The 26,462-nt window shown below is 42.1% G+C and overlaps 4 protein-coding genes and 1 long non-coding RNA gene across 5 annotated transcripts; 3 read left to right on the top strand and 2 right to left on the bottom strand.

Annotated features, from left to right (window-relative positions):
* Positions 1-164: 164 nt before the first annotated feature.
* LOC133665609 (anaphase-promoting complex subunit 11) lies at positions 165-6,258 on the top strand. The gene is made up of 3 exons (XM_062074288.1): positions 165-376; positions 557-676; positions 1,188-6,258. The coding sequence occupies exons 1-3, from the start codon at positions 358-360 to the stop codon at positions 1,301-1,303; spliced, it is 255 nt and encodes an 84-aa protein (XP_061930272.1). The 5' UTR covers positions 165-357; the 3' UTR covers positions 1,304-6,258.
* Positions 444-7,452, bottom strand: LOC114576997 (uncharacterized). The gene is made up of 4 exons (XR_009829584.1): positions 7,215-7,452; positions 2,758-6,881; positions 1,174-1,377; positions 444-670 (listed from the first exon to the last, which is right to left on the bottom strand). It is a non-coding gene; the product is annotated as an uncharacterized LOC114576997 (long non-coding RNA).
* LOC107993939 (uncharacterized protein DDB_G0284459) lies at positions 4,021-9,055 on the top strand. Its single transcript, XM_017050620.2, has 3 exons — positions 4,021-5,973; positions 6,559-6,802; positions 7,913-9,055. Exons 1-3 carry the CDS (start codon positions 4,730-4,732, stop codon positions 8,195-8,197), a joined length of 1,773 nt encoding a protein of 590 aa, XP_016906109.1. The 5' UTR covers positions 4,021-4,729; the 3' UTR covers positions 8,198-9,055.
* Positions 9,056-9,503: 448 nt separating this feature from the next.
* Positions 9,504-13,241, top strand: LOC107993937 (nucleolar protein 9). Its single transcript, XM_017050618.3, has one exon. It carries the CDS (start codon positions 9,540-9,542, stop codon positions 11,346-11,348), a length of 1,809 nt encoding a protein of 602 aa, XP_016906107.1. The 5' UTR covers positions 9,504-9,539; the 3' UTR covers positions 11,349-13,241.
* On the bottom strand, positions 11,404-26,074 carry LOC107993938 (protein CBFA2T3). Its single transcript, XM_062074274.1, has 8 exons — positions 25,829-26,074; positions 23,039-23,392; positions 20,218-20,666; positions 18,267-18,413; positions 15,358-15,623; positions 13,809-14,512; positions 13,453-13,742; positions 11,404-12,849 (listed from the first exon to the last, which is right to left on the bottom strand). Exons 1-8 carry the CDS (start codon positions 25,971-25,973, stop codon positions 12,592-12,594), a joined length of 2,613 nt encoding a protein of 870 aa, XP_061930258.1. The 5' UTR covers positions 25,974-26,074; the 3' UTR covers positions 11,404-12,591.
* Between the last annotated feature and the right edge of the window lie 388 nt (positions 26,075-26,462).

Raw genomic sequence — 26,462 nt, 5'->3', positions numbered from 1 at the left:
TCTACGTAAGAATTTACAAATTTAGATGCTATTTAATATATATGTATATATATAAAAAAAAAAAAGAAAAATATTAATACATATATAAATTTATAAATTATATTATGATTATATATTATACAATTAAGGATTAATTTATATTAATATAAAAATAATTAAAAGACACAAGATGGCGCAATAAGCACAAACAGATATCGCATTCGTTAAGACATTCTCACGTCATCTTACATAGGTTAGGAATAGTTCTTCTTTAGTGATTTAAGAAACATTAGTATAAATTTTGTATAGTGTTTGTCCTACAACATAAGATTCATCGATCAAGGCTATTCATAATAAATTATTTAATCATTATAGAAAATGAAAGTCACGATAAAAAGTAAGTACTGAAATTGGAATCTTCAATTATATTTTGTAATTATTGATAAATAAGAACATAAAATAGATTTAGATTTTTCTATTTCTTTTTTATTTTATTTCATTATTTATATTTAATCATATGTGTTTAAATTACGAATCATAATATATAAAAGTTAAATATTTGTAAATATTTTTTAAGGTTGGACTGGTGTTGCCACCTGGCGTTGGATAGCGAATGATGACAATTGTGGTATATGTAGAATGCCTTTTGATGCCAGTTGTCCTGATTGTAAAATTCCAGGAGATGATTGTCCTTTAGGTAAGTTAAATTTTTTTATTTATTCAATATTGAATTCAACATTTGAATGAATTCAACAAAGTGCATACTTTTCAAATAATTAATAATATCAAAATATAAATGGATATTTATTAACTAAAAAATGTTAGAAAATAAATGAATAAAATAATCAATTGATATATTTTATAATTTATTTTTTACAATAAGCAATGAAATTACTAAATAAAATTATTGTGAAAAAATAAGAAATAAAAGAAACAGTATAACTAATTCATTCGATAAAGTCACGGAACAATTTGTAAAATGCCGCGACAGCGTTTGCGCAGTTGCAGACGTAATTATCGATCGGTTTGCCGAATGAAACGGATTGCTCGCACACGACACCCCATGTTCTGACGCGCGCGTACTCGCGCGTGTCAATGTAAACTGAACAAAATCTGGTTGCCGGTTATTAGCGAGAGCATAAGGTGCGCGTGCCTAGTTAATTAACCAAAGAAGTTCGTATACCATAAACACACCGATATTGTTCCAGTCTGGGGCCAATGCTCACATTGCTTCCACATACACTGCATCATGAAGTGGTTGCATTCCCAACAAACCAGTCATCTCTGTCCGATGTGTCGTCAAGAATGGAAGTTCAAGGAGTAGCTGGTTTGCCGATAGTCCCGCAGGTGTCAGCACGCAACGAATAATCAGGTAATGTGCATTGTGCGTTGCGTATACTGAGAAAATTTTGTTTGAAACAAACGGTTTTATCGATTCCTATTCGACGAAAACGTTAGTAGAATTCGCATTGTTTCTTCTTCGCATTTTACATGTATTCTTACATATTCTTTTCAACCTTTCTTTGTCTAGTTAAATTTTATGTAATAAAATATGAAAGTGAGATAAGATTGCTTAGAAATAAATTACGTCATATATATTTCTCTTGAGAAAATTTGCCCGCACTCATTTCTATGACTTCGCTTTTATTCTGAAAAGCTCGTTTAAATCTACGCGACCTCGATCTTTCCGTTTGAATCGAGAAATATTTTTTGTTTGCATTGCAAATATCGATCGACAAAGTAGTTCGATGAAATCATTGCCAGAAGATTTGAAACGAAAAGTATAACTAAAATATTTTGATGGAATATATGATGTAGATTGCATTGAACTGTTTGTGAACAGGTAACGGTGCATCTTGTTGTAATAAAGAGATTCTTGTATTGCGCACTTATGTAACACTATTTCACGAGCATTCATCGCAATGCGATATCATCAAAGAAATTTTTTTCAGTTATATGATATTTGATTCATAATTTATGATTCGCGCATCTTTAACGCATTTACTTATGACGAACAACAATTGTTATTTAATGCCATCTAATATTATTGAAGTGAAATTAAATATATCTTTGCGGGACATTTAGACAATCGAATCATACAAGGGAAATGATCGATAAATTTATTTTTTTCTTTATTATGCAACAAACGCAAATTTATCAATAATTAGCTTCTATGGAATATAATGTTACGATGCAAACGCGATGATTTGAGCTCCTACCAAAAGAATTGAGGTGAAAGTAGAACAAGTAGCTTTTGTGTACGTCGGGAAACAGAGTGTGAACGAAATTCAAATATATATATTCGCGCAGTCATCGCATGGCGATGATTTTTTTTAAATATATTTCAAATAAAATTATGATTTAAATAATATTTAATATATAATATTTAAGAATATTATATCTATTTGTTTAGTTCAGCATTTTAGACTAGAAAGGATGATATTATCATATATCTGTCTGCTATTCATTTTGAAATTTGCAACTATTCACTATTGACAAGTTATTTCATAACAATTCGAAAAGTCTTAATTGTTTCTTTTCTGTTTATTTTTTTTCCATTTCACTATCGCATTATTTTCTTTTTCTTTTCTTTCATTTTTAAAAAAAATCTTGCTAATGGGTTACTTAATGTCACCTAATGTCTCAATTTAAACGAAGAGAAAAGTGAAGAAATATGCATCTATAATATTTTTTACGGTATTTTCAACGATCAGTAACAAAAGAATTACGAAAGTTCTACATACATATATGTATACATATTACTTTTTCTTAACATACCGCAAATCCCATTCATCGATTCACTTCGTTGCACTACTTTCTTTCTCTACTTGCTTCTTTTTTTCGATACTCTGTAAAGGTGTATTTATCTCTCGCAATTACTTGTTTCCTCCGCGTTTCCTTCGACCCATTCCGCGCTCTAACTATATATCGTTTTGGCTTACTCATCCTTTTTCCTCGTATCGTTTGCGCTCACGTCTTTTCCTCCGTGTCTCTTGCATAGCACGCGTAATTGTACACGTATACACACGCGTCGATCACTCTCGTCCTGCTTTTTACACTCCCTCTTTTACCTCTCTAACCCCTCGAATCCCACTGCCTGATTCCCCTACTCATAATTCCCTTCTCTTTCTATCATATACAAACAGCATATACGAACGACGAGGTCCATTCGCTTGTTCACAAATAGCGACAGATTCGAAGTACTACTTTAGATCTATCTACTATTCCGAGTACTTTTGAACAGTTAGATGGCTAAAAAGTTTTCAAAGAAAAAAAGTTAAGAGATCTAAACATAGTCGATTTCGTTACATTCTTTACATAGTGTAACTCTATCATTTTTTCTTTCTCGTGTAAATTTATGAAAATCGCGTTGTTAGGTTCAAATCTGTCAGTCTCTCCAGCATGTCCTTTTGCCAACATACCAATACACTGGCGCGTACCATCGAACACACGTACATGCGATCGGGAGAGATAGGCACAAAGGTTCGGCGTAGCACGTCCACTGCCTACTCGAGAACTCGGGCTAGAGCTCGAGCTCTCGAGCCCAGTCACGTGGTTCTTCGAACACGAAGGATGTTTGTCGGGATCGCGAAGTCAGTTAGCTGTAGTCCGTTCAACGGACAACAGAGAGGGAAACGGATTATAGAACGTGCTATTGCTGGTGGACCATTGGACGGACCATAGAGGGGAAAGAAGGGTTCAGGGGACATAACATAGGAGACGATAACGGATCGAGGATACCACGGACCGAGTTTCTTCAACCGAGTCCTCGCCGGTCTAACGTGTCACCTTCTCTTCGCCTCACCTCGTCTCACCTCACGAAGCCTCACCTAACCTCACTATACCTCACCCCACTTCACCTCAACTCACCTCACCGCACTATACCTCACCTCGCCTCACCTCATCTCACCTAAGCTTACCCTACCTCGCTTCGCCTCGTCTTACCTCACCTCGCCTCGCCTCACCGCCTCGCCTCGCCTCGCCTCGCCTCCTCTCACTTCACCTCGTCTCACCTCGCCACAATTCGCCTCAACTCGCTTCAACACGACTCGCTTCACATCGCGGCAACGTTTCGCGCTTGTTTCGCGTTTAAATAATCGGGCGTCTTTGAAAATGTCGCGCGTTCCACAAGTCGAACCAGTGTTATCCCGTGAAACTGTGAATCATGAAAACACTCGTATCATCGCGTCGATGATTAACTGTTAAATTATTTATTGGTGTTTTTTCTTCGAGAAAACGTATCGTTCGTATACATCGGTATAAAAAAAAAAAAGAGGAAGAAAACAAGGAATGGAATAAAATTCGAAGGGGATAAAATTGAAACGAAAGAGGAATTACGAATAAACATCTATGGTGCATCGGCGCATCTGCCTTCATTGCGTATCGCGTCAATGTTGTTCGCGTGGCGAACATCAACATCCATGGAACGCAAAAACGTGACGCGGATCATTCGATGAGCAATTTGATTGTTTAATTTCAAATTGCAACTTAACGTTATCGATCGAGGAGAATAACAACTCCTGGTTTAATTGTCTTGGTTAATTATAACCTGTTATATTATATTTTCAACTTTTAATCACGAATCGCTTATCGTTTATCGTATCAATCGAGAAACCGGAGATAATCGAGATTATTCGTTATCACGAATAAATTTCCAGGCTTGAGTATTCGGATAAAGTCGAAATGTTCGCGGAACGATGAGTAGATAGATAGATAGAGAGAGAGTGAATTTGAAGAGATCACGAGCGAAATGCAATTGGCAGCGACGCAAAGGCCTCACCCACCACCAGTGCCGCCACGACCCAGTCGGCAGGTGGTCGCAGAAGCCCTTAAAAGATCACCAAGGCCGCCCTGCCCGACCAGGCAGGCCCCACCACCGCCCAACACCAAACCGTGGAGATCCGATCGAGATCGGGCGAACAATCGGCAACAGGTGTATCCCGCTCCTGTTGGACGCACGCTTGTTTACGAATCTTCGATCAAAGAGTCGTCGCTTCCCAAAGAAGCCAACAACGAAAGCGGCGGCGATTGCGATTCGCCGGCCGACAAGAATCGCGAACCCGTTTCTCGAGCCGCGAGTGAAAGGCGCGCGGACGAGGACGACTGGCGTGGAAATTCGCGGGAAAGGCGGCACCGCGTACCCGACCAGGAACATCGGCCAAATTCCGCTGAATCGAGCCCCAACACCGACGGCGCCGTTTCTTCCTCGCCGCGAGAGAAAGAGGATCGCTCGAGCCCGTGTCATTCCGCTCTGCTCGAACGTGTGTCCTCTAAAGAACGCTCCTTCAATGGAGCAATCACCACTGGTGAGAGATCGCCGGTAAGTGAGAAGTCGATAAGCAATATCGACAGAACGACTGGGAGCGAGAAAGCGAGAATCGAGTCAGAGCCGACTTCTCGCGCGAAGGAATCGACCGATTGCGACAACGATGCCAAAATTACTGGGATCGAGTCGCGCGTGGCTCTGGACGAGGTACAGTGTTGTCACATTTCGCCCGACGTTTCGGAATCGAAGAAAAACGGGGAAAGGGGAGGCCTAAGTTTTTCAGAGAGAACGCAATGCTCGGAGAAAAGCAAAGCCGATGGCTCGGCGCGGCCAACGCCAACCCAGAGATCGTGTCTCGTGAAATATCGAGACGCGGCGAGGAAAAGCGCGGAAACTTCCACTACGATCCAATCTTCGGTTTCGAACGTTGACCGTGCTACAGTGGTTGTTATCGACGAATCGGACCGTAAAGCCGCATCCAACGATCATCCTGATCACTGTGACGATCGCAATCACGACGTCAAGCAACACAACAGCAGCGGCAAGGATGCGGAGAATGACAAAGACAACGACAACATTCATCGACAAGATTGGTTGGAAGCCGGTGTTCACTATTCGTCCACGCAGATCAGATTGTCCGGAGAAGATGGCGACGTTATTGACGGAAGTCGAGTCAATGGATTTGATCGTTGTGAAAACGAGAAATTCGGGGACTTTAACGTTCCAAGGTAGTTCACCGATTAATCATCGATGTAACGTAATTTTAAAGAAGTTTGATCGATCGATACTGACGTGTTGATTAATCGTGTTGATATATTTTACTGTAAACAAACTTGATAATTGCTTGTAAAACTATTGCAACAGTTGATTTGTATATAATATCCGGTGTATACAATAATCCAGTGATTCGATTCATCAAGAGTTCCTCGTGTTACACGATTACACATTTTGCTTTGACGATTTAATTGCGTGATAAAACGAGTGGCAAAGGAAAAATAAAAGAACGTGCAAAATAGAATGGCAGAGTCGAATGCTCTTTACCGTTTTTTTTATTCTGCGCGCAATATCAGAGTATCGTCCTGTTTCTAATTTCCTTTACCTGCTAACCTACTTCGTCGCTTCGTTCGTGCGAAACGGTGATGTCGAAACGAATAGCCGAATGCATAACAAACTTGTACATAGTCGAAAAAACGCTTCCAAGTTGGCGAAGATCGTCGATAGATTTCGAATTAGTAGAGAGTAGTTTCAATCGATCCTTGATTTTATTCCATTCTCAATTCCAATTGATTGAACGAAACTCTCGCCTTTTTCAGCATACAAGAAAGGATCGCTATGTCTTCCCTGCAAGGTCTACCACCGTTACCAAGGAGTCTTAGTGGGTTCAATTTGAGTGGTGGACGAAGCGAGGGTTGCGAACCACCTCCGCCACCCACTAGATCTTCCAGTAAAACGCAAAGAGGCGGTAAAACCCCGATCCAATCATCGTCCAGGCCATCACCTCCTGCTAGACAGCTTACCACATTGGATACACAACTGGCTATACTGAGGAGAGAAATGGTGAATTGTTTGTTGAAAATTTTTTGGTATCCTCTCTCTCTCTCTCTCTCTCTTTTTCTTGTTCGTATTTGTTCGTTATCTAGAAAGAATATGTCGAATATATATATATATATAAGTATTATATAATCGTCCATGGAGGCCATTAGCTTGTATAAATGTCTTGTTAGTCATCCGCGTTCTTCTCTATCATCAACAGGAAAATTCCACGGATTTACAAGTCACGATGCAAGATTTGTATAAATGGCGGAAGGTCAAAGTAATTAGAACGTCATAAGTCGCGTGTTAACGGGGAGTTGATTTCTGATGTAAATCACGATTCAATTATTCTTTAGACATAATTAATCTTTATAATGTGAAATTTTATCGTTCTATTTATATGTGTCAAACTCATTCGGTCGATTAGGTCCGTTACCTTGAAATTAAATTGCGTGCGAATGCCATCACAAATCGCAACGAATACGTATTCGAAGCGTAGGCTTCTCTTGCGAAACGAATATGGTTCGTTGTCATTTTTTCTTTTTTTTCTTATAATGATAGCAAGTTATTTCATCCACGCTATAATTTATATTTATATTTACATGATGGCACATATATAATTCAATATTCGATATATAAGATAAACATCGGTCCGAAACGGTTTGTTCGAAAGTTAGGCTAATAGTTTAATAGTTAATCCAGACACGAAGCGAACTGGCACAGCCGCTCCCACGCTGCATTCCCTCAGGCGTGACTCCCCTCTTCGTCTCCTTTTTCTGGCCGCTCTCTTTCACCTTCGTTCCTTCCTACCTTTACTCTTGTTCTTCCTTCTTTTTCTTTACCTTCTTTCTTGGTACGCTGACACCTCTCATTCCCATTCTCATTTTGCGCCTTTTATCTTCAATACCTTCATTCTCATGGTTAGCCCAACAAGAATTGCTACTGGTCTTGGAAATATATTTTTTTTAGTTTATAAATTTTAAACTCTAATGCTTTTCGTGACGTGACTGGATCACAAATATTTTACTTATCAGCGAAACATTTGTTTATATATAAATCGTTACTTTAATCATTTTATAAAAAAATCTAAAACGTAATGAATATTCTTTTACAATTTGACCTTTTTTTTTTCAGTTTGGTCTTCGGCAATTGGATCTTTCTTTGCTCGCTCAACTTTGGTCATTAAACGAATCTATTCAAGAATTTCGACAACTTTTACAAGAACAAGAAGACAGAGCACCATCCCCTTCCCCTAGCAGTGAAGAAGGGGATGACACCTCTTATGGAACTCATCCTCCACCACCTCCGAGAAGACCAGCTCCTGGTGTGCATTTACACAGACCGCCTAGGCCACCCAGACCGCCTAGGCCACCTCCTAATGACGAATCGCCATCTAGCGAGGAATACGGAGCTGTTTGACGCGTACAGCTACAAATTATTCGCATTTTAATCCGTCTTTCTCGACTATTTGATTGTAAACTTTTACGCGTTATAGTAGATAAAAAATCTTGTTTAAGGAATTAGTAGAAGCTGAATCGGCGATTTGATAGCAACCGATATACGGTCGCTTTTATCTGTACAAGTCCTAACGAAGTTATTAGAATACAATCTAATGCATCGTTATGAAAAACTTATTGATGCTCGAAGGTACCTGTAATATTATGGAGACATCGGAAAAATTAACTATTCAAGAACTGTTTTTTCTAATTACAATCCATCATTTCATGTGTCTCTGCAAAATCATGCATCGTATAAATTTATGGAAGATTAACTATTAGGAAACATATATCATTCGTTAACCCACGAATTTATCAATGTCAATCCAGAAGAACAACGATCCTCTTTCTCTTATATATACGTAGATATATTTCTTATTAGGTAAGGAAGAAGTTTATTGTCCTTGATGAGAACTATTTTCGTTCAACATGCTCTTTTTCTCTATTTGTGATAGCAGTCGAAGGGGCCTTTAATTAACTACGATATACATTCGTTTGCGCTAATCGAGAATTATCCATGATCATTGATTGGAAGACATTACAAAAGATCCGAGCCTACGGGATAATAAAACGGCTAGTGAGATCCAAAGAACCGCATTCGAAAGTTCTTGTTTCTTCCATGTTTCTTCACTATTACGTCCATTACAGAATTTTTTTTCTTGTTAAAACGCACTGATATGCCAGACGATAAGAATTTTCGAATTACGATACGACGTATAAAGATTTATGTAGATTTAATTCGAGTGTGTAAAATAAAGGGAAGAACAAATGATATGGAAAACTCGGTGTATTTTTAATCCTAATGACATCATAGATAAGTTATTTTAATAAAAATTCGAAATTAAGAAAACTATAAAAGTATGATCATGTTGCAAAAATGATAAATATATATATATATATATAGATTTAAAGAAATAATAAAAAAATTAGTATTTAAAAATGTTTAAATTTGTATATGTTTTAGCAAAATGAAATTATTAATGATATATATGTAAAAATTTCATTTCAATAGTAGGAAAAGTAAGAATTGAGGATCAGCACCATCTCTTGAGTGTTTTTAAAAAGACGATTCTTTGAAGAAAAGTCAATTATTCTCAATAGATGGTATTGACAATCAATTCTTATTTTATCTCTATCTTTCTCTCGTTATATGATATTCTTGTCTATATTTACTATACTTTGTGCATAGAATTGTGAGCGACGTCGCGTGCACGCAATAAAGAGGTTATGTAAACGTTACTTTGTGTGAAAAATCATTTTAAAACATGGTCAACAATAACCGGAACGATGAAAGAGGTAAAAAAAGAAAAAAAAAACGATCATGTGCTCAGATGGCAAAAAAATTCGCACGACAAAGGAATCATGGATCTGATGTAGATCATGATACATATCAATATATGGTACGTATTCTGGAATTGATGAAAAGTGATTTTCCTTCTATCGAAGAGAAACTAATATTTGTGAATAATGTATACGAACAAACTATTGGACACGAAATTGAATATGCCCAAAATCAAGTGGGATCCAGAATATTGGATTCACTTTTGAAATATGCGAATTTGGAAACGATTCAAAGGTTAGTTACTACTTTCAATCCTTCTTTACGACTTCTGAGTAATGACAGATTTGCTAGTCATGTTTTACAAAAGATCGTAATGGTTTGCGCCGATAGAGGAAATAAAAGAATAGTTTTAGAATCTAATGCTGAACAAAGTGTAGATGCCAATATAGAGGTTAAGGAATCGGAAGTGGAATCTTATAACAGCATCGTGTTGAAGCTGAGTAAATATTTTATTAATAATATAGAGGAATTTGTGTACGATACATACGCGAATCATCTTTTGAGGACTGTTATCGAATGTCTTGGTGGTCTAATCGATAAACCTGAAGCTAATGATAAAAAAAAAATGATATATGATGTAAGACGACCAGTAATACAAGAGTATAAAGATTTATTATCCTCAACATGCAACAGATTATACAAATGGCCTTGCTTTTTAGAATTTGGTAAAGATGAACTTACATCTGGATTATTGCAAAGTGCTTTATATTCTTTAAAGGATACATTTCCAACTATGATGGAAGAGTATGTTAAAAAGATTACAAACGAATGTTTTAAGCTTGGAGAAGATCAACAACTATCAAATATTTTTAACACAGAAAGTTCAATCAGATTGCTGGAGGCTTGCTTATCAGTGGGAAATCCTAAATCTTTTAATGACATTTATGAAAAATACTTTTCAGGCAATTTGAAACAATTGTCATTGACACAAAATACAAACTTCAGTGTACAAAGACTATTTGATCATTGTACAGTAAAGGAAAAGTTTGAACAGATATTTGAAGAGATTCACGTTCATTTTTCCGAAATTCTTGAGAAAGGTTTTACAGGAATTTTAGTCAGTGTGGCGAATGCGTGTTTAAGATTGCAAATCAAGCAAGGTGCATTTGTAACTGAACTTTTAAGAACTCTTCATTGCGAAGTAAACGAGAAACAACATTTTATCGTGGCTTGCGTGGTAAGTTTAAAAACATTCGATCAATTAGAAAATTTAAAAGAAAAGAAGGAAGATGACTCGAAATCTTTGATCAATTTACACGGAAGTCTAATAGTACAGGCTATACTCAATTTTAATAAACCCATAAAAATGGTTAATTGCTTGTTGGAAACCGACATAGAGGATCTAGTGCGGTTGTTTGAAGATCCAAAAGGAAGTCGCATCGTGGATGCTTACATGGACAGCAAATATATCGGTGAGAAAAGCAGGGAAAAACTTGGAAAAAAATTAAAAGGATATTGGTCACGATTGGCTCGCAGTACACACGGTTCCAGATGCTTGGATAGAATATGGCGATCGGCGAATATGAATCAGAAAACTTTGATCATGGAAGAATTAGCAGCAGCCGGAGAATCTTTGCGTTCGACCAAATCTGGACAAATAATGTTGAACAAATTAAACGTTCCACTGTACGCAAGAAACAAGAAGGATTGGATGGAAACGTTAGGAAAAGAAGAGAAAACGAGAGCACTTTTCGCAAATATAATAGGGAAGACGGTCAAAAAAGAGAAATAAGTTTTAAGTTATTGTTGAATGTAAACACGTGTACAAGAAAAGAAAGATGTCGATGTTTGTTCTTTAAGCATTATGACACAGAATAATCATGTATTTCGTTAATTCATAAATACAATCTATAGAATCCATCATACATCCCCGCAACGTAACGTAGCTAGAAAAACATACAACGATTCGTAATCTAAATTTGAGCAAAGTTTTCTAATGCGCGCGACGGATAAACTCATTTTATGATTCTCGACTCGACAGTGACTAGACTTATAAACGTATACATGCGTCCCTGCACTGTGACGCGCGTAAAGTAAAACGTTGCAACAGTTTTATCACTCGTTGCGATTATTAATCTATCAATTAATCTATCAATTGACTAGGAAAAATATCGATATAACACTTCGTATCGATTACGGTGAAGAAAAATTTAAATTGATCGCATTTGTGCCAAATATTATACGGTTCTAAGTGTGAAAAAACAATATTGCAAAATTATGATATAAAATTGTTCCAACTTATTTAGATAACAAATATTTTGTTTATGCGTGCAAGATTTTTTTTATGCTACATGTTCGTAGAGACCTAGAGAATGTATAACATGTATTAAGTTTATTTATCACTGTTCATTGTTCGGGCGACGTGAATGGATTCGTATTTTTAATTCATACTTTCGTTGTATCGAAAGATAATTTCATTTTCATTTTCATTTCTAGACAAGAATTTCGTTTATTTGAACGATCTATCATCCGAGATATATACATGTTATATAATTTATCTCTACTTTGTCGCTTCGATCAAATAGCAATGTACAACGAACCGTTACACGTACTATTCTAAAGAAGGAATTCGACGAACGGTATTACAACTACAATCGTAAAAGGGAAAAATTTCATTTCACGCGTAAATGTACTGTTCCCGCAACTTTGTATTCGTATATCGCGATACGCAAGGGATCGCTTAACTCTCTAACTCGTCAAGGTTAGTGCGAACGGATGAATTTGACAAAATGTATCGTAATATATCTTGGATGAATAACAGGGTATTTAAACTATTATAACTGTACAACTGAATGGCGCATGGTTTGCCGAGAGTGCGAAAGCGTAGGAAGAAAGTGGAGAAAGAAAAGCAGAAGATGTATGATTCTCCGTCAGAAGAAAGGATGTGCGTGTGTGTGTAGTGTGTATGGTCAACGCGAATCGTATTGGATTGGTCTAGCGAATCGTCTGAGTCGATAATAATTCCCGTCGTAACGTCACTTCCCCTTGGTCGTACCATTGGCCGGTATAGGCGCGACGATATTTGCCTCGTTCACGCTCGACTGAGCTGCGCTTGCGATTCTGGGAGGACTTCGAGACGCTGATCTTCGAGGTTCGCGAGGCGGAGGATTGTTGCAGGTTGCGTGATGGCCTCCTGCTTCCCAATCCCGGTGTTGGCAGAAGGAGCCGCAGTATCGCGCGATTCCACAACCACCACACGTCTCCAAGGCTGGTCTGCCGCAGTTCCAACAACTCTGAAAATGGATTGGTGGTGAGCAAGGCATGAAATATAGAGCACGAGAAAAAAATCACATTGGCGCGTCGATACGTGGCAAGAGTACTGTTTATTGTTGGAATGAAATCTCGCGGAATGCGGTTAATTTGGAAAAAAATTATTTTCGTACGCATTTTTGTTTTTACCATGGTATTTGTCACGTATACTAATCCAAAATTACAACTATATCTAAACTTTTATGCATCAGCATAAGGAATAGAACCCAGAGAAGTTTAACGTATCGATAGAGAAATTTTTATTTCTCATAATATGTGTGGGCTAATTATAATTTGTAACATTAGTTTAATTTATAAATGTAATTTTACATTCAAATAGTTAAGATAATAATTATATATATACGAATAAGCTGAACATTCAGTCTTAAATGATTATCCTAACATAACTTTATAAATAAGAATAATTTTTATGATTTTGAATATTCAGATTATAGCTTTTCTACTACCGTAGCGTGTCGTGTCAGAATTGTCAACAAAGCGTTCGAAGTGGGGATAAGCGAAGGACACTTTTTGCCTCTATCCCGTCCCGTGTTTTTTCCCAAACAGTGAACTAGTATACTACTCACGGATCCCGAGACGGTCTGCAATTGCGCGTCCTTTTCGTCCTCGCCGATCGACGTGATAGAATTGGAAACGGTGTTGGTCGGTGTAGCTGTGACTGTTCTAGCATTCGTATCGACTGGATTACCGTGAACTCGAAGGTACGGCCCTTGACGGAGAGGTCCGTGGTTTCTCTGAGACAATGGAACGTCGAGCATTCGATGCACTCGTAGACGTTCGCTCGCCCTCGATTCGGCTACCGCGACTCTCACGGCTCGTTGCACTTCGGCCATCACGGCCCTTTTCACGGCTTCTTCTGTAAGAGAAGGGAATGTAAAGACGCGCGCGCGTATACATTTCGTAATAAATTGACGATACGAACCATCTTTCCTCTTCACTTCTGCGACTTTATCCTCGATCGCCCTGATGGTCTGAGCGACGATCTCTCCGGACAATCGTTTCAAGCTTCCCTCGCGGTCACCGGTCGAGGATTCTACTTGAGAGCCGTTGGTCGAGGATGGATTGTTGTTGGCCGCGCTGCCGGTGCCACCGTTTTGAGCCGGCACGGTGCTCGTGGCTGACAAGGGAGGGCCCGCCGAGGCCGTGGCCCCAAAACAGCCACGTGTCTGCAGAATAGCCAAAGCTTTCTTCGTCTTTTCCACCATTCCGAGAATACAGTTCAACATCATGTGAATGTTCTTCCACTCGTCGTCCAGGCTGCCGTTCTGCACTTGAACGTGACCCATTTGCTGCTGCTGTTGTCGTGCTAAGTGGTGAGATCCGGAGAACGCGTTCATCTGACTCATTTGCACGGAACCAGGTGGTGGTATCGAGCTAGACCCCTCACCCTGCCCGTGGCCATGAGCGTGGCCGTGAGTTTGACCATGAGAATGACCGTGAGCGTGAGCATGACGATGGCCGAGGCCTTGAATCGATCCACTCGAATGAAGCGGATGATACCAACAATAAGGGGACGAACCCTCGGCGGACGGTTGCTGTTGCGGTGGATGGTGATGACTCCAAGGATTCAATCTTTTCCCGTACAAGGGAATATCCTCGAGCAGAGTGGTCCCGTTCTCGTAATATCTGCGACATATTTCGATACCTCGAAAAGGAAACGAAAGGAACGAACGAATTCGAGAAAGAGAGAGAGAGAGGAGGGGAGAAGAATTTGATAATTCGTTCGTCGGACGAGGTGTTGGTTGGTCGAGAAGGTGGCGTGTATTAGCAGCAGGTACTCGAGGCAAGTTTCCCGGTAGTCGAAGAGTAGAGAGTAGGGGGTCTTGGCGGGAGTAGGACGGCGTAGGGGTGTTGGAGAAAGGTGGTACCCCGATGATATATGGAAACGTCACCGGCAGACATATCGAGAGGAGGCCAGGCTGGCATTGCCAACGCGCACGTCGCGTTTTGTCACCTTCGGATTCGCGTCGCGTCGGCGCCCCTTTCTCCTATTCCGAACCGAAATTACCGAACATCCTTTGTGCACGGATAGATCGAACCGGATCTATCGTATTCCAGATCATCGAATCAACGAATTTCGATCGTGAATCGCGCATCGAGATTCGAGGATCGGGGTCACCGTTTCTGTGGGAGCGGTTAAACATGGCCCGAGAAACACACAGGCTCGTAGCCAAGATTTTTCCGAAACACCGCGGCACATTTGCGGCTTGGCAGATATACTGCGCACACGTGTACGCGCAGGTGCGTGGCGTTCGGTGTCTCGCGTGAATTATCGTTATAGACGGACAAAGATTTCGTTGCGACCGAAATTTAACCGTCGTCCCGATTTACGGCGTTTTCAAATACGATACTTCGTCTACGCTGTCGTTGCGGCGGAGAATGGCAGAGGAACAAGTGGACGGAGAATTGGTTTCAAATTATTTGGGAGGGAAGGAAAAAAGGAAGGAAGTAGAAGGGAGATGAATACTCACGGCGTGTCGGAGGCGCGTCGTTTCGGTGCGTGCGATGCGCTCGAGTAATGATGGAAACCACCCGTGGCGTTGTTCGTGTGTTGAATGGCGCCAATTCCGGGGTTGGAATTGGATCGTACGCCGTAATGAGCGGAGCACTGATTGCCGCCACCTCCTATTCCGTTACCGGTCTGCTCTCCAAAGATCTCCACTTGATCCGTCGCGGCCACCAAACCCACAGCCTCCAGGACCGCGGCTTCGTTCGATCTCAAGAATTGCGCGCAACTCTGTCGTGGGAAAAAAAGAAGAGGAAAAAATAAAACGGGAAACGGTGACGAAACTTTGATCATATCTCTCCGTAAGGAAACTGTATCGATCGTTTCTCGATATTTTCCAATATTTACGAGTAACACCGTTCACCTGAAATTTCTACCTCGTTTCCCTCGAGTTAAATCGAGTTCGGTAAGCGCTGGGTAAACTACGGATTTATCACTCCTAATCGCGATATTCTTCCCCCCCTTTTCTTTCCAGCTTTCTCGTTTTCGCGACTCTCAATTAACGATCATCGATCGGCAAAGTTACGCGTGTAATCGCGCCACCGCATATTCTGATTGGTCGCGATTATTCGTTCCTCGAGGAAGCTCGAGCGCAAGAAAAAGGGGGAAGGGAGAAAGAGAGAGAGGAGCGAAGGAATTCAATTTCTCTTTCGATCCTTCGCCGTTAGCTGCCTTACGAAATGTAAATCCTTCCTATTAATTTGCAATTCGTTACCGCGCCACCATTCGTTCTTCCGTGCTCTTCGGTATATTTCCCACCCATCCCTCTCTTTCCTCTCCTCCCTCCTCCTACTCTATCCCCTTCGTTAGTTAATTCTCTTTTTTTTTTCGGAGAAGGAGCAGGTGGAAGTAGCGTGGCACAACCGAAAACATATCTCATATTTAATTCTTCGAAATCGAAACTTTATTCCGATCGCGAGTGTGCGAACGAATATTCTCGCTCGTTCTCCTAGCAAACTTATTTTTCTCGTAACGTTCTCTACCAGATTACGCGCCCAATTCTGACGACTCTCCCCGGCAATCTCTGGCCTCAAGATAATCGTGGGATTTCATTTTTAACGGAATGGAAAAAAGTGGAATGGAATATTAAGAGAAGAGAAAGAAAGAAAAAGGGGAAGAGGTTGGCGAGGCGGCCACGTTTCTCGCGGAGACTTTTTCGAGCCGGGTCTTTACGTTCGATTTGTTCATCTATCTTTCCTTCATGAAACAGGCTGGCACGCCCCCACCCTCGAGCCGCGAAGTAGCCTGGGAAATTAAAACAGGTCGACAGCCGGTCAGCCCGGGTTCTGTTGATTTTACTCACTACTCCTGAACGCGTTTTCCTCTCCTCCGCCTTCGTTGTACAAAGTTTAACGGGCGTGTGTGCGATATATAACTCTAATCTATATCGGACCACACGCGGATCGGATGAACCGTTTTGCCCGCTAATACGCACTTCTCCCCCCTCATTTTATCCGAGAATTCGATTTTTCCATCCCGATTTTTCTACCGTGGAAGTTTTTGCATCGCGTTTTAACTTTTCCGCGTTATTGGCTCCGATTCATCTTATTATTAGATCAGCGTTACGTTTTTATTTTTCCAATTGAGAATTTTATTTCGAATTTTATAACACAGAGATATACGAATCGGATTTTTCTACTTTTCTATTTCTATTTCCGTGGAAATACAGGGATCGATTTTTAAAATGCCTTGAATTTTACATTGTTCGCGCGATTTATCTTATTATGCAGCGTTGTTCCTATTCGTATTTTTTTCGTAATTGAGAATTCTTTTCTATCGTAGAAATATGGGGATCGATTTCCAAAATGGAAAATCCGAATTTTGTTTGCGCGATTTATTTTTAACTCTAACAGCATTGCTTAAAATTTTATTTTGACTTTTCTAACATAGAAATATAGGGATCGATTTCAAAATGGAAAATCCGAATTTTGCATTGTTCGCGCGATTTATCTTATTATTATTATATATTAGCTTTAGCAACGTTGCTTCTCTTCTTATTTTTCCTACTATAAAAATATAGAGATCGATTTTCAAAATGGAAAGTTCAAATTTTGCAATCGAGAATTCGATTTTTCTATTTCGGATCTTTCTATGATAGAAATATAAGGATCGATTTTTAAAATGCCTTGAATTTTACATTGTTCGCGCGATTTATCTTATTATGCAGCGTTGTTCCTATTCGTATTTTTTTCGTAATTGAGAATTCTTTTCTATCGTAGAAATATGGGGATCGATTTCCAAAATGGAAAATCCGAATTTTGTTTGCGCGATTTATTTTTAACTCTAACAGCATTGCTTAAAATTTTATTTTGACTTTTCTAACATAGAAATATAGGGATCGATTTCAAAATGGAAAATCCGAATTTTGCATTGTTCGCGCGATTTATCTTATTATTATTATATATTAGCTTTAGCAACGTTGCTTCTCTTCTTATTTTTCCTACTATAAAAATATAGAGATCGATTTTCAAAATGGAAAGTTCAAATTTTGCAATCGAGAATTCGATTTTTCTATTTCGGATCTTTCTATGATAGAAATATAAGGATCGATTTTTAAAATGATCTGAATTTTTCATTGTTCGCGCGATTTATCTTATTAGCTTTCGCAGCGTTGTTTCCATTCTTATTTTTACAATTGAGAATTCTAGTTTCATCTTTTCTACCATAGAAATATCCACTTTTAAGACAGATAGTTTGCTATTGGTTCGATTCATTGTTCATTTTATTATTAGCTCTAGCAGCGTTGCTTATTATTAAGACTGAAAGTCTGCACTATACGTTTTAAGTATCGCGTTTTAAACCGATTCCACGATTATAGAAATTTGCGATCAGTTTTTGACACGTTTCACAAAAATGCGCAAGAACAGAACTTACCTGATTACTGGCTCTGGCAGCGTTGCTCAGATCTCTCTGCAAGGAAGGCAATTGTTGCTTGAGATGCGGAAGAACGAATCCTTTGAGGGAGTAGTTGGTCGCTTCCTGCAGCGCCGAGTGAAATTCCTCCGCGGTCATGCTCCCACTCTGCGATCGAGAAAAATTCGAGAAAGAGCTCATCCTCCTCCTATTATCTTACTTACTCGATATATATATATATAATCTTTATCGAAAATAGAAAATTATATTTACGCGGTGGAGTCGAAAGGATCATCATACGAACGAAGGAAGAAAGGAAGGAAGGAAGGAAGAAACGCATCAGGCTGATTTCACGTTTGTCACGTGCCACGATCGTTTACGGTCAAGCATGGCTACCAGATGTCACGTTTCTGGAACGGATGCGAGCCTGCTACGCGCTATGTCGTTACACATACATCGTATATACGTACGTAGTTTGAATATCTCCTCTATTGTTTCCGCGATTCCTGCCAAATCTCGGGACGGAATTTTTACGGGAGAAATATCGTATCTAAATTTCGAAACGATTATCATCGAAACGAAACCACGATTAAACGTTTTCTCCACCGAGAAAAATGCACGCTCGTCTAATCTAATTTACGGTGAACATATTTTACGCGCATTAAATTTAACATTTGACCAATGCTAAATTGTTCCCACAGTGGTTCGAATAATATATATTATATATGTAATAATGTATATAACTGGACAAAATTCATTTTCGAATGTATAAAAAATAATATATAACGATTATACGTTAAAATTTTAAATCCACTTTTTAAACAGATTAAAATACTCGTATATACGCGGAGAACTGATCGATAACTGATCGGTCACATTTCAATAGTTTAATAGGGAAATATTCTGTAAGTTTTTTAAGAATTTTATATGGACGGATATAATACCTTGAAATAACTATTTTAAATTGTTATAAATTATCGATAAGTTTTTGTGTTTTTTGTAAATTAAACTTAAAGCTAAATAATTACTTCGTAATTGGAGACACGATGCAAGATGATTTGTCGATGATTTTTTAAATACGTTGCGATAAAATAGAAACTTTCTTCTCTTTTTCTTACCGCCAGATATATTATTCGCAAAACTACTTTGCAAAATTAATTTTTACTTTTAATTTTAAAGTTTACAGCCGCTCGTGATATATACGGGCACAATCGAATCGCTCGCCACCTAGCGGATTCTTTAATCTAACCACTGATATTTATGGATTATTATAATATATGCATTTCCATCGTTGTTTATTTATTACACTTTGGGGAAGTAAGCAATAACAATATTCCTAACTTTAGTTAGCAATTTTTTATAATTCCTTTCGATCTTCTGAGCGGTATAGGATATATCTTCTTACGATGCATTTTTCATTTTACAATTTTCAGTTTGTTTAGACCCATATATATCGGATAATTTATAGGATAGAAAATAGCCATAACTTCTTTTTCTTTTAATCAGCATTTTCTCCTCGACATCTGTTTCTTCGAAATAGCTATTCTCAAGGTTTATATTTATGTCAAATTCGAGGCGCTTTCCTCCAAGTTAATTGCATTGCATATTCCTCCGGATATTTTCCTCGATTCCTTGAGCGTTCGAGTCGCAAATATTTGTATTTTTACATACCGATTATTCTCTTTATATCATATTTCTAACGAAACAATAAATTATAATAAAAATTATCTGAAAATTAAGTCTCAAAAAAAGAATAATTTTATTCAGTTAACTCCTACTGTTCGAACCACTGTGCGTCCTTTCTCTCTCTCTCTCTCTCTCGAGACTTCGTCACCCGATGCCCGCCCATTAATTTAATTACGCTACGTCGTTCGAGCGTAAAAGAAGGAAAGAACATGTAAACAAAAAACGCGTAATATGGTAACATAAGAAAAGAAGAGAGACAGAGTAAGAGGGGAAAGGAGGGGTTTACCAGAAGCGCCAAGACCAGCGTGAGCACGGTGTCCCCAGTGTCGGGAGAGATGCCCGTTGCGAATTTGACCACTGTGCCGAGGACGCTCTTCACCTCGCCGTGGCCCGCGAACACACCGGCGATGCACCTATTTCCAGCCGCGTTCGACGACGCAGCGTCGTTCTGCTCCTCCTGCGCCGCCCTCCCATTTCCACCCGCGCCTCCGTTCACGGATCCGTCCTCGGACTCGGGCTTGAGGTAGTGCGCCGGCAATGGGCTGCCGCTGTCCGAGCCTGAGGCCGAGCAAACGGCCGAGCCCGCCGCCTTGTGCAACTCGCTCGCGCCCCTCGTGCAGTTGCCTTGCCTCGATTGCCCGCCCGCCGAAATTTTCTGGGGGGGAAGGGAGGGAGAGTGGATCTCCTCGCGTTGGCCATCCTCTCGCGCCGATTTCTCCCTGGCCGCGGGGGTAACTGGAAAAAGAAGAAGAAGAAGAAAAGAAAAACGGTAGCCAGCGCTTCTCCTTTTTCTCTCTCTCTCTCTCTTTCTTTTCGAACGTCGGAGAGGCTCGTTCAAACGCGTGGCTCGAAGATGGCTGTCAAAGGAGCGGGGAGGGAGAAAGGGGAGGGAAAAGATTGGTCTCGGCAAAGTCGAAAGAGAGAGTTTGGGGAGGGGGAGGAGGGTAGGTGGCCGCAAACGTCCTTTGTGCCGGGTACATCCGGGGAGAGCCGTCAACCGCGGACCACGTGAAACGGGCAGGCGAATCGGCCACTCGTTTACAAACGCGCGTTGATAGGCGCGCACACACGCGCACGTAGAGGCGTGTGCGAGGCACAGATGCGCGTCAACCGTGCTTGCGCCCGCCCTGTGCCGCGTGGGTGCAGCGGATAACATGCAATTACGGGCCGTGTCATCCACCTTGCCTTGTTCCCATTCCGTTGTCCCGCGCGTTATCTCGCGGAATGCCTCCCGGCCTCGTGGCAACGCGTGGCGAAACGCCGCCATGAAATGTACCGCCGCGGCATGCCGATACGCGGTGCTCCCTCCTCTCCTCTCCTCTCCTCTCCACTCACGATTCACGTTTAACAGCCTAGCTTCCACACCTTCTCCTCCAACGAGGAGGAGGAGGAGGAGGAGGAGGAAGAAGAACAGGAAGGAATCCTCTTGATCCATTCCCCTCCTCCGCTGGATTTTATCGACTCGAGTCCGTGAATTTCGCCGTGAAATTGTCGGCGACGAGGCGTGTGAATTGGTCGTAACAGGGTGAAAGGAGGAGGAAGGGGAAGGGTCAAGGAGCGGAAGAAGAAGGTCGCCGTGTCACTGCCACCTGACGTCGGTAGCCAGGAGCTAATTACCTGTATCCCGAGCTTACTGCTCCCTTGCAGTGAACTACCTTACGGGTTCGCCCCTCCTAATAATTATTATTATTATTATTCTTGTTGTTGTTGTTACTATTATTATTATTATTATTATCGCACAAATCCAAATTCTCGCGCTCCCCCTCTTTTCGAGATTCTTCTCCGCAGATTTTCGCGGAGAGTGTTACTCGCGAGTGACCGAGCGAGGCGGAATGATATGGGAAAGATCGGTCGAAGGGAAGAAAGAAGGGGTGCGGAATATCTGGCGGCGGCGGAGCCGGCACCACCTGGAGCACCACGGTGGATAAGCAAGCACGGTTAGGAGGCGGTTCGTTGTCTTCGTGGAGAGGAGAGAGAGAGAGAGAGAGAGAGGGAGAGACGGCCACGGTTCCAGCGAGAGAGCGCCGAGAGAGAGATCGATAAAGCGCACGTGCTCCACTCGACTGAGAGTCCCTGGGTGGAAGTAAGTACGCTGGGACTCAGCTGTCGCCTCCTAATTGCCGGGACAATGCAACAGATGGCTTTGATCGCAATCCCTTCCTAGCCGCACCCCTCTCGCCCCTCCCTCTCCCTTTCGCCTCATTTTTCCTCCTCCACCTCCTCCTCCAGATCTCGGTATAAATACGAGGATCGTCGAATCGATATTTCTTTCTCCTTCGAAGACGAGAAATCGCGAATAATATTATTCGGGGAAGAGGAATTCTTTCTTTTTTTCCCCCCTCTCCGTTTAAAACTCTTGGAGCAAATTGGAGGAGAAAATGAAAGAGGTGGAAAGAAAGATGGATGCGAGGTTGGTTTCTACGTTGTAAGCATATCCATCCAGGAAGTAGGAGCGGAGGCGTGGTGCGGGCGACTATCGCAAAATACCTCGAACGGCAACGTCGGGGATGCCGACGGTGTACCGGATATGATATCAGCCTCGAGCAGAATCCCGGTGGAAGTGTTGGACGTGCCTTATCGCGTCTGGTCCAGGCAGTCAGCCGGTGCACGAGCCGACCTAACCAACACACCGAGCCCGACCAACCAACCAACCAACCAACCAACCAACCGACCGACCCGGCTTCACTGACTGTTCGCAGGAGTCTCGCACATACATCCCTCCCCTTCCCTCGATGCACGTGCTCTCCGCCACTTCAACGCGCTTCGTTCCCTCCTTCGTTCCCTCCAAAGAAACGTGTGTACATACGTATATATATTATATACGAAATCTCGTTGGAGGATGACGGCTCTTTGACGAGAGAAACGACGCCGCGGCCTTTTTTTGCCCCCCTTTTCCCCCGTTTCCAAAGTAGCTGCGGGCTCCCGTCTGCCAGATAACCTGCTCAACCCCGAACCTACGATTCGGACGAGTAGGCGAGTATACGGGTACCCCTATGCAATATTCCAAACTAACGTTCCGCAGCCGCAATGTTTTCGCCAAGGATAGAGAGAGAGAAAAAATATATACATATGTATATATATATATGTGTGTGTGTAGGAGAACGCACCCTTGATCTTGGTCTTGAGGTCGAGATCGACGGGAAAGGGGTCGGCGTTGGCGAGGACGGAAGACGCTGGCGCCGATAGGTGACAAACAGCGGCGGAGGGTTGTTGATGCAGCGATGCGGCGATGCTCTCGCTCAAACTGGTCGCTGTGCTCGTGCTCGTGCTAGTTACAGTGCCCGTGCTGGCGCTGGTGGTCGTGGTCGTGGTCGTGGTCGTGGTGGTGGTCGTGGCGGTGGTGGTCGTGGTGCACGTGGTCCCGGTCGTCATCGTACAGTGATCCTTCGCCTCTTCCTTCACCTTCACTTTCTGCACGACTGGTCCGCTGCTGGTCGCCATTCCACCCTCCACCTTCTTGCCTGTTCAACATTGCGATCCATTCATTTCCACTTTTTTCTCTCTCCAACGTTTCGTATTCGAGTCGAAAGAGGGGAGAGGAAAAATCGCGACGAGAAATAGCGAGACGTCGTCGCGATTTTTTCTCTCTCTTTCTCTCTCTCTCTCTCTCCCCGAGATGGAGGCACGATTCGTATTTGATCGATTCCATTTCCCGATTGGTTGGCATATTTCGCGTACGTGCCCGGCGACCGGCACCAGGCCGCGCATACCGATCACCGATTTTAATGGGAAGCGAATACCGCTCCCTGAATACCCAAATAATAATTGAACGACGTTTCGACGGAGCGAATAAATAATAGTAACGGATAGTATAGGCGAGAGCTTGGAATTTTATCGATACGATAAACGGCGACAGATGTGACACGAATAATTTCCTCTCTTTCTCTCTCTCTTTTTCTCTCTCTCTCTCTTTCTTCTTATGTTGTTACAGATGCGCGCAAGTTGCGCGGCAAGTGTTAAACACGAATGTCGCGAATTTCGACCCGATCGTGGGTAACGTATCGACTTACGTTCGTGGTTCTCGCGAACTCGATCGATCGCGACGGTGGAGGGGGAAACTGAGGAGGAGGAGGAGGGGGAAGGGAGAGGGGAGGCGCGCGTTCGCGGCAATTCGTTAAGACGCTTAGTTAAGCAAACAGGAGGAGGAGGGAAACGATATACGTGCCACGGAGGAAAATCCACGGCTCTGGCCGTGGTAATTGCGCGCAGCTGTGTTGCGCGCACGGGGATACCAAACTCATCGAGCGCTCGATGATTTCTTCTTCTTCTTCTTTCTTTCTTTCTTTCTTTCTCTCCCCCCCCTCGTTCGATCGAATTCGAACGAGGAGGAGAGTGGAAAGGAGGAAAAGGTTCGGCACGGATCGATTGGAAGGAAAGCGGGTTCCGAAAAGCATAGCGCGGCAGACTCGAGCTTGTGTTTATACATATGTCCTGCACATGGTACGGGAGCGCTGTTTGGAGAGGAGATCGCGAGCGCGGGTAGAGACGCAATTTCCAATATTAGAACCGGGCAGCCGAGAGGCAAGCCGGACCAGATGTCTGCCGTAGCACAGTGACTACCGTAGAGGCCGCGTACGCTTTCATTACAAAAATGTCACGCACAGCCACCACCGTGTGTCTTCCTCCTCCTCTTCCTCTTCCTCCTCCTCGCGCCAGCCTTTCACGGCGGTGCACCCTCCTCTGCTTCGCCTCTTATTCTTCGCGCGCGTCATCGCGTGCGATCGCGATCGCCTCTTCCTTGAAATGGATCGTTTGTAAAAAAAAAAAAAAGAAAGAAAGAAAGAAAGAAAGAAAGAAAGAAGGGGGAAAAACCGATAAGTTTGAAGCTCGAGGGGGCAACCGGTTGCAAAGCTTTAACCCATTTGCGTTACGAAGATGTCACGACCAGACACGCGTCGCGTTTACCTCGCCATTTGACGTTTCGCTTGCCCACCGTTCTCTCTCCTCGCTTTGAAATCGGGGAGAACGATGAGAAATTGCGGTACGCCGGAGGGTGGGGAAAAAAAAAAAAGGAAAAAGAAAAAAAAATGCGACGAATTATTCACCGATTACCCCCTTTCGTATCTTGACCGATATCCCTCCCTTGCTACTCTACTAGCATTTAACGAGAAATTTTCTCCGAAACTGTGAAACAGCGTCTTGAATCTTATATTAAATATCCGTTTTAGAAAAGATAGGCGAGTGTTTTGCTCTGAAAAGTGTCCCGTATACCCCGGGGTAAACGCGGAGTTGATTCTCTTTGAGGCGCCGGAAACTGTCCATGACACATGACCGACTCGTTGCCTGGCGTATATGTCAAGTTTATCAGGCGGTGTGGAGAAAACACGAGGTCGTGGAAGAAAAGACGAGAGAGAAAGAGAGAGAGAGAGAGAGAGAGAGAGACGAGAGAGAAAGAGAGAGAGAGAGAGAGAGAAAGCGCGCAAGATTAATAATATAGGAAAGCCAAAGCCATGCCACCCTCCGACGAGCTTTCCTCTGCCTCACTTCTGTTGCCAACAGTTAATCGATATAATACTTGAGATGAGAGTATAGCGGGTAGCGCGTGTCTCGCGCCGCTACGTATGCACGCACACGCGATCAAATCCACGTCCACCGAACACCGCTTCTCCGCTACGTTATCCTTCACCACCCGCTAATCCAATTTGCAAGCTACATCGAAGTCATTGTCTCTCCCTTCAATTGGATCCAACGATTCAACGATCGATCGATCGATCGATCGATCTTCCTCCAACGAATAAAATTCCACGCGAAACGATCGTAAATACACACGATTTTTTTTTACAAAAAACGAAAAACAGTGGTAGAATTTGGTCAACGCGATAGTTGGGTAAATGCGAGGAGCCGTACGTGCTACACGAGGTACCGATTATCGGCAAACATCGTGCGAAATAATGCACCTGACGTGGTTTTCCTACTTCGCTTTCCTGCTCGTCCATCCGTCTCTCGAAGAATAGAGTCGAGCTTCGACTCGAGTACCGTGCGACTGCTGCTAGCTGCTCGCTTCCTTCCGTTCGAGGCACACGTGCGCGCACGATACGTCATCCGTCTGTTTTAACGAGAGAACCCTAATACACGTTTCTCTCTTCACTTCGTTTCTTTACTTTTTCCTTCGCTTTTTTTTTTCTCGCGTCCCCTCGATTCGAAAAATTGGGACAAAGTTTTTTTTTCTTTTTAAATAGATTCGGCCACGTCGATCGCTTCACGCAACGAGAGAAGGAAAAATCTGCCTACCTCCTACGCTCCGCAACTTCTTCTGATCGTGTCAGCTCGACGTAATCTCGAACAAATCCAAAGAGGAGCTGGAAACGCACGAAACAGGGCATGGATCGAAACGTCACCAACCGAGAGATCTATCGAGATCCTGGCGATCGACGCGTAACGGCAACGACAACACCGTCCATCGCGCGAGACTGCTCCGAATCGCGAATGAACAAAGAAACGGAAAACTTTTTAATCCGATTATTGGATCGAAGATGATCGAACCGATTCGTCCGATCGAGGAGCAGATCGAGGTGAAAAAAGGGGAAAACG

This window comes from Apis cerana, linkage group LG4 (genome assembly GCF_029169275.1).
Source record: "Apis cerana isolate GH-2021 linkage group LG4, AcerK_1.0, whole genome shotgun sequence".
Lineage (NCBI taxonomy): Eukaryota > Metazoa > Arthropoda > Insecta > Hymenoptera > Apidae > Apis > Apis cerana.
This window is presented reverse-complemented; position numbering and strand designations above follow the sequence as displayed.

Bases quoted from the DNA above. Each gene is read 5' to 3' on its own strand.
- LOC133665609 (XM_062074288.1), top strand. The intron at 677-1,187 runs GTAAGTTAAATT...ATATTGTTCCAG, and splicing joins AGGAGATGATTGTCCTTTAG to TCTGGGGCCAATGCTCACAT.
- LOC107993939 (XM_017050620.2), top strand. From the start codon at position 4,730: ATGCAATTGGCAGCGACGCAAAGGCCTCACCCACCACCAGTGCCGCCA. The intron at 5,974-6,558 runs GTAGTTCACCGA...CGCCTTTTTCAG, and splicing joins GGGGACTTTAACGTTCCAAG to CATACAAGAAAGGATCGCTA. The intron at 6,803-7,912 runs GTGAATTGTTTG...TTTTTTTTTCAG, and splicing joins CTATACTGAGGAGAGAAATG to TTTGGTCTTCGGCAATTGGA.
- LOC107993937 (XM_017050618.3), top strand. From the start codon at position 9,540: ATGGTCAACAATAACCGGAACGATGAAAGAGGTAAAAAAAGAAAAAAA.
- LOC107993938 (XM_062074274.1), bottom strand. From the start codon at position 25,973: ATGACGTATCGTGCGCGCACGTGTGCCTCGAACGGAAGGAAGCGAGCA. The intron at 23,393-25,828 runs GTGCATTATTTC...AATGTTGAACAG, and splicing joins AAGTAGGAAAACCACGTCAG to GCAAGAAGGTGGAGGGTGGA. The intron at 18,414-20,217 runs GTAAACCCCTCC...TCTCGATCGCAG, and splicing joins CGCTGGTCTTGGCGCTTCTG to AGTGGGAGCATGACCGCGGA.